Genomic DNA, 17,859 nt, shown 5'->3' with positions numbered 1-17,859 from the left:
GGGTCAAAGGTTGGCAAAGCACTGCGCCCATGGGTCAGAATCACTCCCCACCCCCTGCCTTTGCTCAGTCACCTCTCATCCCATCAGGATCTCCCCCAGGAGGGGGGAGTTTTCCTGAATTTGGAAGGTGCCTTTGCTTTCAACATTTCCTCAACAGGAATTTGGCATCTTTCAGCAGAGACTGACATCAGGGACACTGCGAAGGGCAGGGCATGCAGAGACGACTGTGCCAGTCAAGCGCGATGTGAACTGGTGATCTCTCTGTGCCCCCAGAGCTACAGGTCAAGTCTGGGCAACTCTCGTTTGGTTCTCAGCCTTGGCTGGGACACTGAGCTTCAAGAAAGGCCTCTGACCCAAGACATGGCAGCCTGAGGTATTGCCCACATGGGTGAAGCAGGTGACAGTAGATGACAGGGCAGGGGATAAGCTGCAAATAAGCCTCAAACCCAGTCTTCTTTTCCCCCCTCTCTGAAACCCCTGACCTCCGCCAGAACATGCATAAACTAGAAAGAGCACACTGGAAGCTTGGGTCGCCTCCCATCTTGCACTTCCAGAAGCTGGCACCCAGCCCAGGCCATAGAGAAGGGGACCAGCCCCAACGGCTGAGAGCTGCCAGCCCAGCTGCAGCTCCCGGCCAGGTCACTGATCGCACTGCCCCAGAGCCTCCCTTTCTCCTTATCAGCAGGCTGTTCTGTGAGAAGGGGGTGGGGAAGCCAGATTCTGCAGGTGGCAGAAGTCCCCAGAGCGAGGGCAGCAGGGATGTGAACACGCACCCTCGTGGCAGGGATGGCTTTAAGGAAAACACTCACCCCATAGGAACATTGGGCAGAACTAGCTTGAGCCAAGATGAGGAGGCCCTCTAGGGCGGATGCTTGAGAAGTGGCTGTGGACTGACGGCCAAATCCCTATTGCCATCCTAGGGTGTGCGTGTTCCTCTAGTGCTGTTTGTGGTTGTGAACCTGAATGTCTGAGTGTGTGAGAGCAGGGTGGGTAGAGGGGAGCGGGGGTGGGGTGGGGGGGGAGGAGAACAAGGATGGCAGGAGCTGCAGGAGGGGCTAAACCCAGAAATCCCAGTCAGCGCGTTTGGGTGGACAACACTGTACCCAGGACAGGGGACGGGAGGGAGAGGAGACAGACACAGTGGAGGACGAAGAAAAAGAAAGACAGGGGACAGACCAAAGGATGGGATTAGGAGGGAGAAAGGGAAAGCAGGAGACAGGAGGGCTAAGAGCTGGAGCATCCGTGAGTCTATGAAGATAAGCTAGAAACGAGAAAAGCACAGTAAGAGGCATCTTCAGAGGTGGAAAGAACACTGTGTGTTAAGAATCTATCTTCCTATCTGTCTCCCTCACCAAGCTGTAGGGTTTCGAGGCAGGCGCTAGCTGAAGTCATCTCTATGCCTCTGCGCTTAGCACCCTGCAGACATACAGGTGCTGTTTTTGTTGAACAAATAAAGGAAATATTAAGAAAAAGGCAGGACTCTAAGATAGAAGGGCAGAGACCGATAGGGGCTCCGAGCTTAGACTTAAGAGCCACAGAGATGTGCTTTTGAACCCCGAGTCTGCCCTTTTCTAACTGCATGCCTCGGAGCAAGATTTAGCCCCTTCGAGTTGAGAGTTTAGCACATACAGCTGTGGAGGATGAAGGTCTGCACAGATCTCAGCGGACTGCCTGTGTAAGCTCCGGACAATGTCCAGTTACTGACATCACTGCTGTCACAGACAAATACGTGAGACAGGGACAGGCACAGCGGGACGGCACGAAAAGCCTCCCGTTAATGACTCTGTCCCGCAACTCGAGTGCCTGTCCTCTCTGACTCCAGGTCTGGCCATGGGACTCTCGTGCTTTGGCGGATGGGACAGTGATAAACTTGATGCCAATAGAGATGCAGAGTTTCCGTGAAAAAAGCTTGTTTCTGACTTCTTTCTTGGAGTCATCCAACCTGCCAACTATTACAGGCGTAAAATTGAGCCCAGGGAAGATCAGCTGGGTCCAGCCCAGATCAGCAAGACCACTCAGCCAACTCCAAGGCTTAGGTGAAATAATAAATGGATGTTGTTTTAAGCCACTAGTTTGGAGTGACTTGTTACAAGGCAAAAACTAGCAGATACAAGGGCACGGTGACCCTTGGCCTTTAAAACTGAAAGGCAAATGAAGTCGTGGTTTGCCAATTTTTATTTTGTAGAGTCTAATGAACTTGAACCAGAGAAAGCTGCAAAAAGCTGTTTGGAGAGTCACAGGGAAGGGATGCTAGAAGGCAGTCCCTTTACCAGACTCTGAAGGTGCCCTTCAGGTGGAGGACCGAGGTCACCAGAGGTGGGACGTGGCTGGAGACCCGTCCAGGCAGGCAGCAGGGGGCGGGGGGGTGGGGGCTGCAACTGAGTAGGGCTGGCCCCGGCCTGGCCCCTGCAGGTCTCAGGTGCTGGGGTCGTACACCCGCCCCATGAAGATGGGGAACCTGTGCTGCTGGTCCCAGAGCACGAAGAGGAAGGGCTGCTGCACTTCAAAGACCATCAAAGAGCGGGCGACCGAGGCAGCCGAGGCTGCGGCCGCCTCTACCCCGGTCTCCGTCAGCTCCAACACGGCGTGGTGCTGCACTGCAGAAACCTGAAGGTCTGGATCCTCCGTCAGCCCACACAGGTTGAGGTCGTAGGAAAAGTCATAGAATTCTAGGGTATAACCAGAGAAAAACACAGTTAAAGGCCAGCACGAAACCCTCAGCTGTTGGAAACATCTGTCCTGAATTTTCTGGGTTGGTCCCAAGTCCCGGTACTCTCTTCCTCCTTCTTGCTTATCAAAATGAGTATCATACCTTCTGGTCCAGTTTTCAGGCTCCTCTGCCAGCGGGCCCATCTTCACTCCAACCACCACTTGAGAGAAAGTGGTGAGAGGCCTTGCCCCCACCCCCCAAAAATCCTGAAAAATGATGTCCCTGCTTCCTTGTCAACAAGGACTTTGGAAGTGAGGTACTATATAAAAAAGAGGTAATATGTTATCAAATGAGGTCACATACAAGGGTGTGATGTCATCTACTAGGAAACAAGGTTATCTATGGGGAAGGTCAAGGTCTTTAACAGAAAATGAAGTGCTCTATCTGCGAGGTCAAAGGTCAAGAAATGGAGTCTCTGTTCCCTCTCCTAAACTCAGAAGCCTCCAGTCACTCTCTTATTCTGAGTGCTTCCTGCATAACCCATAAGTGGCTGAGTGTTATGAAATGTCTCTGGGGGAGGAGCATCCAGAGACATTAGTCACCTACCTTAGTCACCTGTCCCAATGTCACAGTGAACCACAACGCAAATAGTTGAGAGAGCTGAAGACCTGGATTCGTGTTCTGATTCACTCATAACTGGCTCAAGGGACCTTGGCTAAGTCATGTAAACATTCTGGGTCATTGATGTAATGATGTCATTCCTCAATGATGTAATGAGACAATAGCACCTGTCCTGCTAACATAGGATTGAGGGACAACCTGAGATTATAGATGTAAAAAATACTCTAGAGAGCCCTGGCTGGTGTGGCTCAGTGGACTGAGCACTGGACTGTGAACCAGAGGGTCACCAGTTTGATTCCCAATCAGTGCACAAGCCTGGGTTGCTGCTTGGGTCCCCAGTGTGGGGGGAGGACACTTGAGAGGCAACTCCACATTGATGTTTCTCTCCCTCTCTTTCTCCCTTCCTTCCCCTCTCTAAAAATAAATAAATACAATCTTTTAAAAAATACTCTAGAGAGCACTAAATACAATTTAGGGATCGCCCCCACACCCTTTTTTCCTTTGATGGCCTGAGAACAGCTCAGAGCTGCCAGGGCTCACCCATGTTCTCCATGATTGTCATCATGTCCTGGTTGCTCTTGAGTTTGAATCGGGGCATCGTCACAAAAGTGGACTGGGACTTGGTCATCTCCAGCTTATTCATGATGGCCTTGAAGACAGTGGGGCTGAGAGCCTTCTCCACATCTTTGAGACTGTATTTCATGTTCTGGGGTATCAGGATCACCATACTCAGGTTGTTGGACAGCTGCAGTTGCCCCACCTGGAGAAAAAGAGATGCATCTAATCACTGGGTCCCAAGGCTGATCGCTAGTCCGCTGCTCCGATCTGTACCATTTCCGCAAGCAGCAGCCAGATCTAGGCTTCCAGGCTATGCCATGAAATGGGGATGCCATCTGGGTGAACAGAGCTGGTGAGATGCAGAAGAATGAGCTCAAGTTCCTGATCACACAGGTGGAGGATGACACCCTGACCCTACCAGTGGTGAGCTATGTAACACGGGCAAGGAATTTGATCTTTCTGAGCCCTGTTCCCTTCCTCTCAAGTGTGTTGTGCATGAAGCATGTAATGTGCATAAGGTACCTCCAGAGTTATGAGGTCAGTCCTTTTAGAGACTTTTGATGGCTCTGTGGTACCTATGAGAGTAAGTATAAGTCTCTTAGTGTGACACTCAACGTTTTGTACCAGCTGATCCTAGCTTACTTCCCAGTTTGCTATTAGAAGGACTTTCACTGACGGCCAGACAAAAATATGAGAGAAGTGCAAGACCCACGGGTCTAATACAGGGGTTCTCCACCCAGGGCGGATTTGCCCCCAGTGGACACTCAGCAATGTCTGCAGATATTCTGGTTGTCACAGATGGAGGAGGCGACTCACAATATTACCAGGATCTAGTGGGTAGAAGCCAGGGATGATGCTAAAGACTATGATGCCCAGGCCAGCACCTCATAACAAAGAATTACCCAATCCAAAATGTCAATAGTGCCTAGGCTGAGATTCCTTAGACTAGTAGGATGTAAGAGACAATTATTAAAAGGGCATTACGCTTGGGGTGGAAAGATGGACACGAAGAATCTAGATTGCAGAATTCAATTGGGCAATAAGAAAGGAACTGAAACCTATCACTATTTGGAATTTGACAAAGTAGCTCAGAAGGAGCAGGATGTAATTGCTACCAACTGATGAGGAGCATGGATATGGGGTTCCTTAGTGGAGGTTCCAACTAGGAAACCTAGTTGATCATTTGCGCAGTATGTACCCTTCAAGTCCTGCATATGGACCTTGAATCTCTGACCAAAAAGTACCATGTTATAGTCTTGAATTGCCAAGCCAGTAGCCTGGGCAGAACTGAACTGGTAAATCTAACCCCCTTGGTTGGGTGAATACTCTCTGAGTGTCAGGAAGATTTGGAAGTAAATATGGGAATGACAAAACAAGCCAACCTCATAGTACTAACACGAGGTGATAAGTTTGGATAATATTTAAAAAAAAATTTATTTACTTATTTTTAGAGAGAGGAAAAGGGAGGGAGACAGAGAGGGAGAGAAACATCAATGTGTGGTTGCTTCTTGAGTGCCTCCATCCCGAGACCTGGGCTGCAACCCAGGCATGGGACCTAGACTGGGAATCGAACCTTTTGGTTCACAGGCTGGCACTCAATCCACTGAGCCATACCAGCCAGGGCAAGTTTGGAAAATCTTAAGAGAATCATACATGCTAGTTTTATGCTTTTAAGCGAAAAGGTATAGGATGATTTTATTTATTAAGTTTGAGAATGATGTCAAGATGTTGGGTTAAAGTTGATTTAACCTTTATTTATTTATATATTTATTTTTTAAATATTTTGTTTATTTAGAGAGAGAGGAAGGATGGGAGAAACAGAGGGATGGAAACATGGATCAGTTGCCTCTCATATGCCCCCAAATGAGGACCCAGCTGGCAACCCATGCATGTGTCCTGACTGGGAATCGAACTGGCAACCTCGTGGTTCACAGGCTGGAGCTCAATCCACTAAGCCACACCAGCATGGCAAACAAACAAACAAACAAAAAAAGGCATATTTATAAAGTAAACCCATAATCTTGAAATGCTCATGGGAATATTAGTTAACTATATTTGTAAATGGAACAAATCATTTAAAGAAGTTTAATCTGTTTGAAGTTGCTTAAAGAATAAATTAAAGTGTTTTTATATAAGAATTATTATAGATAATTACAAGTAAATTAGCTTTAAGGTAAAAGGCTTAAGATTTTGAATTTATAACATTAATACATTAAATAAGCCCTGACCAGTGTGGCTCAGTTGGTTGGGAGTCATCCCACAAAGCAAAAGGTCACTGGTTTGATTCCCGGTTGGGGCATATGCTTGGGTTGTGGGCCAGGTCCTCAGTTGTGGGCATGTGAGAGGCAACCACACATCGATGTTTCTCTCCCTTACTTTCTCCCTCTCTTCCTTTTTCTCTAAAAATAAACAAATAAAATCTTTATTAAAAAAAAAGACCTTACGTTATTCTGACCAGTGTGGCTCAGTTGGTTGGAGTGTTGCCTGGATATACCAAGGTTGCAGGTTCGATCCCCAGTCAGGGAACATACAAGAAGCAACCAGTGCATAAGTATAACAACAAATCAATGTCTGTCTGTCTGTCTGTGTGTCTCCCCTCTTTCTCTAAAATTAAAAAAAAATCAATCTTTAAAAAACAAAAAAGACCTCACGTTGATACGTCCCTACCATACATACACTCTGAGTTAGAGTGAAGGCCTGAACATGCCATACGTATTCACTCTTCTCTGCCTTAGACATGCTGTTCTGGTTTTGTGAAGTAGTTATTAATGGTCAAATTCACTGAATGGGGATAAACGTGTGGAAAAGTCAAAAGTAACCTCCTCCATGTAGTTTTCCCAGACACACATACTAGTACCCTCTACTGAATTCATTCATTCATTCATTCATTCAGCAAACATGCCATGAGCACTTATTATATGTGGCAGTGTTCTAGGCACTGGGGACACTCTAGGAAACAAGACAGGTATGGCCTCTGTTCCCCAGGAGAGAGACAGACAATACTGGAATCAAATAAGCAAATAACGTAATTTCAGATAGTGGTAAATACTATGAATATAACAAAACAGCCATGTTGCGGGGTGAGGAGGGGACCACTTCAAGGAAGGGGAGGGCCCCTCCACCAAGGCCATCTTTGAGCTGACACCTGGGTGAGCAGAAGGAACGAGGTGTGTGAACATCTCAGTGAAGAAGGGTGTAGGCAGCGGGAAAGCTAAGGATGGCTCCCAAGGTGGATACAAGCCCAGTGTGCCCCACGACACATCCTTGGCTTCTCAGTCTGGAACTAGGTCGCTGGCTGCCTCCCACTGTTTTCTGTCTCATAGGTCTGGCTCTTGCCCTGCTAAAAGGCAGAACTATCTGATCACTGGGCGTGAGACACCTTACTAACTAGAATCTTCCGGCTTCCACATTGTCTTCCCTCCTTCCCAATTCACTGAAATAATACTGTTCAATTTCTGCTAAGGAACTTGAGCCATTAAATACATGTGCACCACACATGTGTGTGCGTGCACCACATGCATGCACACATAAGATATACCTATATATGTGTATACATACATGCATGCTCTACATGCATGCCTATATCAGATGAAGAGAATGGAAACACGACTCACTTCTTGCCATTTGATGGAGTAGAGATGAATGCAGAAACTTTAAAATCCTGCTTTCCAGCCTAAAATATATAATGCGTGCCTCGGCCAAGGCTGGAGAAGAGAGAAAGAGAAAAGAACAGTGTGGAAATACAGAGGGAAAGAGTAGAAATGAGTAAAGGTACACCCCAAACCAATGGGGCCATGGCAGAAAAGAAATCAGGACACACAAGAAGAGGCAAAGAAACAGGAGTGAGAAGAGCCAAGAACTGACCTTGGCCTTCAGTGTCGGGTCAGTGAAATGGGTCACCGGGTACTTCTTGCTGATCATCATAGGCACTTTTATCACAGAGGATTTTAAGTGAAAGGGCTCCTTCTTGGTTTTTCCATGTTCAAATGGTACCTTCCACTTGGCTAGAGGAAAGACAGAGGGGGAGGGTTACTCTACTGCAGGTGGGGAAAGGACGTAGAGCTAAAGTCCCTGTGAGCAAGGGGTGGGACAGGTATTGTACAATGGGATGCAGTCATGAAATCTGGGGCCGAGTGGGCTTTGAAGCCAGGAGGGGAGGAAGGACCTGGTCCAGGGCCCCCTTACCATTTAGGTAGATAGCATTGAGGAGGATCAGGCGGGTGTCGGAGGGCAGGCTGTCTAGCAGCTGCTTGATCTTGTGATTGGTCTTCTCCGCCGCCCAGGAGTTGATGAGGTCCAAGTTGGCATCACTGTCATTTCCCAGGAGTCTGGGGCTGCCATACACATTCTCAGAGGCATTCACAAAGGCATCCCTTATGGCCAGGTCTGTGGCAGGGGGAGCAGATCAAGAGAAGTAGGCATGAGTCCCCTGAACAACCCCCTACCCTTCCAAGAGCAGGCTTTGAGAGGGGGTGTTTCCCGTCACTCTTTGTTCGCACTTCAGTGAACACAGCGCGCTGGAGCAGGCGTCCGGGCCGCTCCTCTAATGGACGTGGCAATGAGGCCCGAGAAGCCAAACCCTAAACGTGGAGCAGAACTCATCCTGGGCTCCACCAGCCTCTGCTTGCTGTGTGAGCACGGCTCAGGAAGAAAACTCCAAACGTCCATTGGCCTGTATTCTCCCCGCTTTCCTTTCTTAATTCAAGAGGCAACAGAGTCTGCTTGCTGGCCTCCGAGTAAGTTTATAAGAAGACTTCCCAGCTTCTGCTCTCCAAAGCCCAGGTCCACTAAAGAAAACGGCGTTTGAAAGAGAAATGTTTCCTGGATTAAATAACTGATATTGAATGCAGCTGTATTTTCCACCAACCCAGCAAGGCAGAGGATGAGGTGGATTCCTAGCAAATAAGTAAATGTGATTCCATGCAAACACCTCTGAGCAGCCACGTTTTCCCATCTCTAAAAAGAGGGTTTTTCCTCCACTTTGTGTTTTGCTATTTTCTCAGGTTCTACAATGAACACGTATTGCCTTCATCAGTTGAAAAAAGACAAGAACACATTTTTCCCCTTTATTTAAAGAGAGGGCCAGACTAGATCTGTAGTTTTCAAATCTTTTCAAACAGCAGAGAACTGTGTTTTCAAACCTAGTCATGTCTGAAGCCCACAGTATAAAAGACCTGTGGTGGAGCCTGGGTGGCAGCTCAGAGCCCAACTGGCTCCACCTCCCTCTCACAGGACGGGCACCCCCTCCCCACTCTGCCTCCCTGACGCCCACGCCCACCATGACTTCCGAAGCAGCTCTGCAGAAACCTAGGGCTCTGTGTACCAGACCTTGAAGAAAACTGCATTCCATCATTTTGGAAGCTGATTGCCCTTATTACCTACTTACCAATCTAACCCATGTAAATGACAACAAAGCATATAATACAAAAAAAAAGTACAAAGACTAAGGAGGCCCAAGATACTCCTGACCCAGATGAGCAGACTTTTTTTTTTTTTTTGCCTATTTTACGTCTCTGGCTCTTATTCATGAACTATTCATGAACTCTTATTCTAGACAGAGTTGATGAATACAAAGAACTTGCCCAAAATCTCATGGGTTCTCTGGAGTCCCCATGTGTCTGCTGAGGCCCCCCTGCTGCTCTGCAGTCCATCCTGGGTGTTCGAGCTCTGACATTCCCTCTGTCCCTTCCCACCCGCCGCCGCCCCCCAGGGCTGGGTCGCCCTCAGAACTCCCTCAGGACAGGACCCTACTCAGCAGCTGCCTCCCTGTTCCCCATCCCAGCACTCACCTGGGCTGTGGAAGATCTGAGAGGCTGAAGTGAAGCCTTTGGACACATAGGCCTTCAGGGCCTGGTGGACACAGGGAAAGTCCTCATTGTAGGAGAGGACGGTCTCCAGGTTTTTCTTGGTGTTGCCCCCAGCCCCTACAACAAAGGGGACAGATGAGGGCCAACTGCAGGAGACGTGGGGGACCCACCGTCGGGACCACTTTTGAGGGACCGGGCTGGAATGGGGTGGGGAATCACATAACACCAGGGCCAGAGGCGTAGTTCCGGGAGACAGTACATACACCAGAAAGAGAGGGGTGGGGGGATTATGAATATCACAGGGAGACCTTTTCAGGCCTTCAGATACTGCCCTTCCCTAGTTTTCTACCTAATATCCATTCCACTCATCAGTCAAAGCCTGGTCCAACCACTGCCTGTTGCACAGGAACTATTATTTAGTTAGTGTGGGTTTACCAAGGTTCACCCGATAGGCAGGGCCACTAGATCCCTATTAAGAGGAGACATCACAGAATCATAGAAGAGAAGGGATGTTCAACACCCTGTCAATTATTCATGATTAAATATTTATCACACACATTTTCTACGCAGTAACACTTACTTGACTGCAGACACTGTAAGTGCTTTTCCCACATTATCTCAGTGAATCATAATAACCCTTTTTACATAAGGACAATCATTATCCTTAGGGTGCAGATGAGGAAACTGAGGTTTAAAAGGTTAAGTGATCTACTTAATTTAAGATCACAGAGTTCAGGCCTGGCTGGCGTGGCTCAGTGGATTGAGCATGGGCCTGTGAACCAAGGCATTGCTGGTTCAATTCCCCATCAGAGCATATGTCTGGATTGTGGGCCAGGTCCCTAGTAGGGGGGTGCCTGAAAGGCAACCACATGGATGTTTCTCTCTGTCTCTTTCTCCTTCCCTTCCCCTCTCTCTCAAAACAAATAAAAGAAAATCTTAAAAAAAAAAAAATCACAGAGTTCCTAAGTAGAGGATGGAGACAAGGATTCAAGCCGTATCTTTTGGGCAATAAAGAAGTTAACCGAAACCAATGAACTGAATTGGCACTATCTGAAGATACTTAGGTAGTCATAACTGAGGGGATGCTACCGGCACCCAGCGGGTAGAGCTGATTCTGGGACTCCAGAGGAGCGGCTCTCGCACAGGCTCACTCTGTTGTCTCCAGTAGCCTTCCTGGAATTTCCCTTGGAGCGATTGCTCTGTTTCCGTTACATGTAGCAACTTGTTTGTGTCATTCCTAGGGCAATTAACCCATGGGTGGTGCTTGAGGGTGATCCCTCAGGAACGAAGAGGGATTAACATTTTTTGACCTCCCATCAAGCCAGGCACTGGACTATCCTGCTTCATTTTCTGAGGTAAATAAAACCACCTCCACTTTCTACAGGAGGACTCGGGCTCAGAGACGTTAAGTGATCCGCCCAAGGTTACACAGCTCAAAAGCAGCAGCATCACGATACTATTCTACTTATTCGACTTCTGCCTCTTTCAGTTCATCTCCCTTATCCTCTGAACTCGAGCCATGGTTGGTGGGTGGGGCTCTGTTTCACATGTTCTTTTTTTTTTTTTAAGATTTTATTTATTTACTTTCTAGAGCGGGAAGGGAGGGAGATAGAGAGAGAGAGAGAAATGTCAATGTGTGGTTGCTGGGGGTCATGGCCTGCAACCCAGGCATGTACCCTGACTGGGAATCGAACCTGCGACACTTTGGTTCGCAGCCCGCGCTCAATCCACTGAGCTACGCCAGCCAGGGCTTGTATGTTCTTGTATAGTACATACGGTTTTATAAGCGAGAGTGCTTGTTAAATCATTGTTACAGGAAGGAATACATGAAAGTTCAAGAACAAAAAGATTACTTCTCCCCTCCCCTCGAATGTAGCCCATTGGTATAGCTTCCTCACTGAGGCACAGCTTTGTGGGTGTTTGGGTGGGGGATCCTCATGGGAGGGTCTGGCATACAACCTGGACAGAGCTCAGTCAGGGTCTTACCAAGCAGGACCTGTGTGAGCAGGCTGGCGATGCTGAAAGGTGAGAAGACCATGTTGGTCTCAGGCTTCTTCACGGATGAGAAGGCGTGGTAGAGCTTCAGGGAGAAATCTACCAAAGCCTCCTGCAACAGGATCCTCGAGGAAGGGTTCTCCAAGTCAGGACAGTAAGTGTCAGGCTCCGGGCAGAGGGGCCCAGTAGTGGGCAGGGTAGTTGGGAGGGTAGGTTCAGTGGTTGACTCGATGCTGGGCTGAGAGGTGCTTTGCAAAGTGCTGTTGGCTACTGGGATGGCTGCGTTGGTTGTTGGCGCGGGAGAAGAGCCCATGGTGGGTTGAATGGGTTGATTCTCAGGAACCTCTTCCTCTAAGATTTCTTCGGCCTCGGTGGGTTGAATAGGTTGATTCTCGGGAACCTCTTCCTCTAAGATTTCTTCGCCCCCCGTGGGTTGATTCTCAGGAACCTCTTCCTTTAAGATTTCTTTGACCCCGGTGGGTGAAATGGGTTGATTCTCCGGGATTCCTTTCTTTAAGGTGTTTCTTTCGCCTTCCTCTGGCAGGCTCTCTGGATCTGCAGGGCCATGGTCAGTATCCTTCAGATCTGAGGAGGCTCTACCCTGTAGTTTAAGAAACTGTGTTTCATTTTTCAACACTCAAAACAGGAAGAGAAGGTGGGGATGTGGACAACGTCCTGTACCCAAGATAATTTCCAAGAAGGCCTGGTGGGTGAGGGGCCTGCTCTGGAGTCATGGCCACAGAGTCCTTCAGAATAGGGGTCAAGGCAGGACGGGTGGGGGTGGGGGCTGGGACAGCCTCTGCAGAAGATGAGGAGTAGGAGGCAAGGGCTCTGCTGACCACTCACTGCTAGTTGTTTCCCAAACTTGGGAGCTGAGTGTTAACAGCCACTTATCTGTGTTCTTGCAATTTGAAAAAGAAAAGAAAATATCTGACCCTGACCAGTGTGGCTCAGTTGGTTAGGTGGCGTCCTGCAGAGTGAAAGGTCTCCCGTTTGATTCCTAGTCAGGGCTCCTGCCCAGGTTGCGGTTTCACTCCCAGGTTCAATTCCCAGTCAGGATGCACAGGAGAGGCAATCTATCGATGTTTCTCTCTCACATCAATGTTCCTCTTCCTCCTTCTTCCTCCCTCCCTCCTTCCCTGAAAGAAAGGGAAGGAAGGAAGGAAGGAAGGAAGGAAGGAAGGAAGGAAGGAAGAAAGAAAGAAAGAAAGAAAGAAAAGAAGGAAAAGGAAGGAAGGAAAGGAACGGAAAGGAAAGGAAGAAAGGAAGAAAAAAGAAAAGAAGGAAAGAAAGGAAGGAAGGAAGGAAGTCAGTCTTTTTTTTTTTTTTTAAGATTTTATTTATTTATTTTCAGAGAGGGAAGGGAGGAAGAAAGAGAGAGAAACATCAATGTGCGGTTGCTGGGGGTCATGGCCTGCAACCCAGGTATGTCCCCTGACTGGGAATCGAATCTGCAACACTTTGGTTCACAGCCCACACTCAATCCACTGAGCTACGCCAACCAGGGCTAGGAAGTCAGTCTTTAAAAAAGAAAATACCTGCCCGCCCAGGCTCACCTGCCTGCCCAGCAGAGACATTTGAGCTTGTGGCCTTTGCTTTAGAACAAGTGGATTTTCATATTGTGGGTTGCAACCCATTAGTGGGTGTTGAAAACAACTGGCATTCCACAAGCAAGGAAAAAAGGAAGGATGAAGGGAAGGGAGGGAGGGAGGAGAGGAGGCAAAGAAGGAAGGAAGGAAAGGGCGAAGGAAGAAATAGTATAGACTAGTGGCACTCAATCGCAGGCGGTTTTGACCCCAGAGGATGTGTGGCCATGTCTGGAGGCATGTTTGGTTGTCATAAGGGACAGAAGGATGGGGGGGAGATGCTACTGGACTCTAGTGGGTGGAGGCCAGGGATACAGCAAAACATCCTGTAACACACAGGACAGCCACTCACAGAGGAATTATCCAGCCCCAAATGCTGAGTGTTCTGGGTTGAGAAACCAAGTACTATCTCCATTTCACTGATAAAAGAAACTGATGCTGAGTCATACTAAGAAACTGGCCCAAGGTCTCGCAGAAGCTGGAGGAAGACTAGGAGCGAAACCTCCGTCTGATGCCAGGTCCCTGCTCATCATGGCATCACCGGTCGAATCTCCAAGGGCACTGCTCGAGCCACCTTCCCACACATGAACACACAGGCCAGGGTAGCCATCCACCTCGCTCCTGGGTGCAGCCCTTACCCCTGACCTCCCAGACCACTGGGACCTCTCACCGTGACTGACGCCCGCTCAGCCCCAGGTGTGTCTGCAACCACTGCTCGGTTCCCACAGAGGAGAACCTGTGTCTCAGCTGCCAGCTCCCACCCCACAGCTCAGTGTCCACAACAACCCTCGCTTTTATATCGCAAAATGCTGTCCATGTCCTTGCCCTATGTGGTCTTTCTACTTTCCACGTGATGAATCAGGACAGTTAGGCTCGGAGAACTGACCTGCTGAAGGCCACCAAGGCTGGTGCCGGGCAGGTCGGACCCGAACCTGCTGTCGTCTGAGTCCCCAGCTCTTCTCAGGCTGTCTACGAATGGGGCTGCAACGACCACACTGGCTGATCCCAAGAGGACCTCTCCTCATTCTCCAGGGCCTGAAGGGTTAATCCTAAACACACACCCCTACCCCCAACCTTTGAAGGGGCCACTCACCCCAGCCAGCAGCAACAGCAGCAGGAGGGTCAGCGGGGTCAGCCTGGAGGCCATCTGGGAGGCGACGTCAACCCGGACCTGCGCAGCCAGCCAGCTTTAGAGACAGCTTTGAGGACCGGGGCCCATCCCCGAGGCCCACCCCGGGGCCCGCCCCATTCCATTCCGGCCCTAGCCCCTCTCAGCAATGCCCTCAACCGCCCTCTCCCGGCCACTTTCTCCCAGGCTCCTCCCTCCGTTTTGTTTTCCCAAAACTGCTCCCCTTTCCCGGCACTGGCTGGCTCTGCCTCCCCGCCCCCCCCACTCCCCCCCAGGCCCGGGTCTCAGTCCATCTGTTCCATCCTGGGGGTCGTGCTTTAGCCAAACAATGAGGCCAGAAGCAGGGGGAGGAGGGGAGGTCCAGAGGGGGCTGGGCACCACAACCCAGGAGGGGCAGGGGAGTGGGTGGAGGAGGCAGAAGTCTCTAGCGGAAGCAAGTCTGTAGAGACTGCAGAGATAAAAGGGGGGGGGGGCGGGAAAATGGAGGAGGGAAATAGGGAGACCCCCAGACCCCCTCCCCATTTGCCCTAGAAAGAACCAAACCTGCTTCCAACTCCTGATCACTGGGCTGCTTCAGTGCAGACTGAGTGGATAGTCCCACGGGATCAGGGAGGGTGGGGTGTGTGTGTGTGTGTGTGTGTGTGTGTGTGTGTGTTGGGGGGGGTTGGTCTCCGCTATTGGCTGGCCTAGGACACTGCCCAGTTACAAATTAAGGATGATTGATCGCTGGTGTGAGTTCCTGTAAATCCGAAGGGAGGGACCCCTTGGTGGGCTTTGGGGGCCAGGGACGGGGGATTTAGCCCAAAGTTCCTGGGGAGGTAGGAGTGGGGAAGCTCTCAGCTTTTCGTAGCAAGAAAGCTGACGGCCCTCCATGTACATGGTTCATGTTAAAGGCAGCACAGGCAGAAGCTGCTCCACAATTTACCGGCAACCAGAGTTTCAGAAATTGCTCATCTGAGCTGATCTTCAAAGTAGCCCTTTCAAAGTAGACCCCTCTGTGCCCACTTGATAGTTCAGAAACTGAACCTCAGGGCACTCAGTGTCTGGCCCAGGGGCACCCTCACTCGGAGATAAGCCTGGACCGCTGGGCCTCCATCTCCGGAAGTCCTAACCTGGTCCCTGCTCCTCTGTGCTGGGCGAGTGTGCTCCTTCTGTGCTCTGAGACCTGGGATCAGTGACCCTTCTCTTGTGACCCAGTCCAGCGATGCGGGCACCCGGCCCAGCCAGCCTTCGGTAAAAAACGGAAAGCTGGGTGTATGTTGGGGACAGGGGACGTTTGCAGTGGCCTGGGAACCAGCAGACCCGGCCGGGAGACCTGGCTTCCCTCTCAGCCCCTCCCCTCTGCGGGTTGCCAAACAAAATACAGGAAGCCCAGTTAAATTTGAATTTCAGATACACAAACAAAAAATTTTCTTGAACGACGGACCACACCATATTGGGACGTAATCGTACTAAGTTTCTTTTTGTCATTCACCTGAGATTCAAATTTGACTGGGCATTCTGTATCTTATTGGCTACATCTGGCAACCCCACCCCATTTGAAAAACAAGGCAGTCTCTGGTGGCCTGATGCAGCTCCAGTGTTGTACGCAGCAATGATTGTCTCACTGCTGGGCCTGTCCAGTTTGGCACATTCCAGAAAGTTGGCTGCTAGCACCAGAAGTGCTACGCAAAGGGACTGACCTGGGACAGAAATGAGGGAGAGTATTTATTTGACTGTCTCCTTGCAGGTCCTTGGAAAAGACCCATAAACACTGCACCTGCTTGGCTGGAGTTTCCGTTCCTGTGGCCCCTTGGGAACCTCCTACACCTGGGGAAGTTCCTTCGTGTCAGTGCCAGAAATAAAATGGAGTCACTCTAGTCAAGCTGCTGAATCACGAAAATCAAGAAGGCTGAAGCATGAGGAAACGATTCTGTTCTTGTTTTAAGTAGCCTGGGGACTTACACTTTTGAATTTGCCCATCCTGTGTCCTTGCCTGGTTTACATCAAACATCCAGATAGCCTCTGATTACCTCCCCGCCGAAGGACTCAGGTATCCAGACCAGCTGACATCCAGCTGACATCCATCAACCAGACTGCCCGACATCTGACTGATAACCATCCTGGACCAGTCCTGGAGCTAAGAGTGCAGGACTGATTATTTCCAAGGATGTTCTTTTTACTATAAGAACATTGAACTTTTCTTTCTTTTTTTTTAGAACACTTCAGGGTTTTTGCCTGCCTGTGTTGCTGGTATGCAAACTTGAAGACCCTTGAGTAAATCTTTATTATTTATTCCTAGCCAAAGCCTCCAGGTCATTATTGAGTTCATGTCACACATGGTTGGGGCAGCGGCACACATATTACTTCTCCATCCCACGGCCTAACCGAGGGCCTCGAAGGCACATTGAGCTTGTGGGTTCTGAGAAACAGGCCTGCCAAACAAAAAGAAGTTGGTGGAAAACAACCTCACTCAACCTCTCCTTAATTCTCCTGACACCTAGGAAGTGGGTGCTAATATTACTCCCACCTTAAATGAAAAAAAAAAAAAAAAAAAAGGAGAGACTCAACTCACAGAAGTTCCCTGACTCATTCAACACAGCTAGTAAGTGACAGAGTGAAAACATGGACCACGTCTGTTTGACCCTGTGTTAACTGTAACAGTGGGGAATTGTAACCTGTCCCACCCTTCCTTTGACCTTGTTTCTCTAAGTGCTGACTCTAACTAATATGTAGCTTGTAGATGACCAGCATGTGTGTGTAAGAATCCTAGGAACTAACTTCAAAAGACACAGACCCTGACCTTCAGGCACCCCAGCTCCGGGAGATGTGCTGACCTTCATCTGTGGAGCAGGCTGACGTGCACTCAGGATGACTAAACCAGGATGACGCATGCCGAACTGTCACTGGCCTTATTGGAATGGACCATGCTCCTCTGCACCCGGGGGGCTTTGCAAACCCCTCCCTCGATCTCTTCGTTCTCTCCCCCTCTCCCTCCTTGTAAAAACCCCTGCCTCCACTGAGATGATGTGGAGATGGGCTTTGACACTTGAGTCCCTCATCTTCCAGATGGCTGGCATCTGAAAATAAACCACTTTCCTTTACATCAGCACCTGCCTCTTGAGTATTGGCTTTCCGAGCGGCAGGCAGCCGGACCTGCATTCGGTTACATTAACCCCTATAAATCACTGGCATACACCGGAGCTAGCCCGAAGCAGGCAGCACACTCAGCCTCCTGTGCCCAGCTGCAGGAGTCTGAGGCTCTGTGGACCCAAGTCTCAGGACAGACTAGGCCTGGTGGAGAGGTTTCCCCGCCTGTGGGTCTACCTCCAGCAGCCGTCGCAGCTCTGTGGCCGAAGCCATGCCTGCACTCTGGACATTCAGAGGGTGTGTCTGCTGTGTGGGGACTCTCCAGCCTGAAAAAGCTGGAGCTGGAGCTGGAGTTCTCTCTGACTAAGCCACTGGCGCTTTTCCCCAGCAGAATGGCTGGAGGCTGACTTAACTGAGGTGTTAGGAGAATTCCTCCCTAGTATG

The 17,859-nt window shown here is 49.6% G+C and overlaps 1 protein-coding gene across 1 annotated transcript; it reads right to left on the bottom strand.

The window, feature by feature from the left end:
- Nucleotides 1-2,157: 2,157 nt before the first annotated feature.
- SERPING1 (serpin family G member 1) lies at nucleotides 2,158-14,986 on the bottom strand. Its single transcript, XM_045858395.1, has 8 exons — nucleotides 14,890-14,986; nucleotides 14,311-14,388; nucleotides 11,623-12,232; nucleotides 9,619-9,753; nucleotides 8,015-8,215; nucleotides 7,694-7,833; nucleotides 3,812-4,031; nucleotides 2,158-2,669 (listed from the first exon to the last, which is right to left on the bottom strand). The coding sequence occupies exons 2-8, from the start codon at nucleotides 14,362-14,364 to the stop codon at nucleotides 2,416-2,418; spliced, it is 1,614 nt and encodes a 537-aa protein (XP_045714351.1). The 5' UTR covers nucleotides 14,365-14,388; nucleotides 14,890-14,986; the 3' UTR covers nucleotides 2,158-2,415.
- Between the last annotated feature and the right edge of the window lie 2,873 nt (nucleotides 14,987-17,859).

This window comes from Phyllostomus hastatus, unplaced genomic scaffold (genome assembly GCF_019186645.2).
Source record: "Phyllostomus hastatus isolate PE091 unplaced genomic scaffold, TTU_PhHast_1.1 phas_scaffold_177, whole genome shotgun sequence".
Taxonomy (NCBI): Eukaryota; Metazoa; Chordata; class Mammalia; order Chiroptera; family Phyllostomidae; genus Phyllostomus; species Phyllostomus hastatus.
Note: the sequence above shows the minus strand (reverse complement) of the source record. Positions and strands in the feature narration are given on the sequence as shown.

Coding starts and splice junctions, on each gene's coding strand:
- SERPING1 (XM_045858395.1), bottom strand. CDS start 14,364: ATGGCCTCCAGGCTGACCCCGCTGACCCTCCTGCTGCTGTTGCTGCTG. Junction 12,233..14,310: donor TGCTGTTGCTGCTGGCTGGG/GTGAGTGGCCCC, acceptor CTTAAACTACAG/GGTAGAGCCTCCTCAGATCT. Junction 7,834..8,014: donor CAATGCTATCTACCTAAATG/GTAAGGGGGCCC, acceptor TCTTTCCTCTAG/CCAAGTGGAAGGTACCATTT.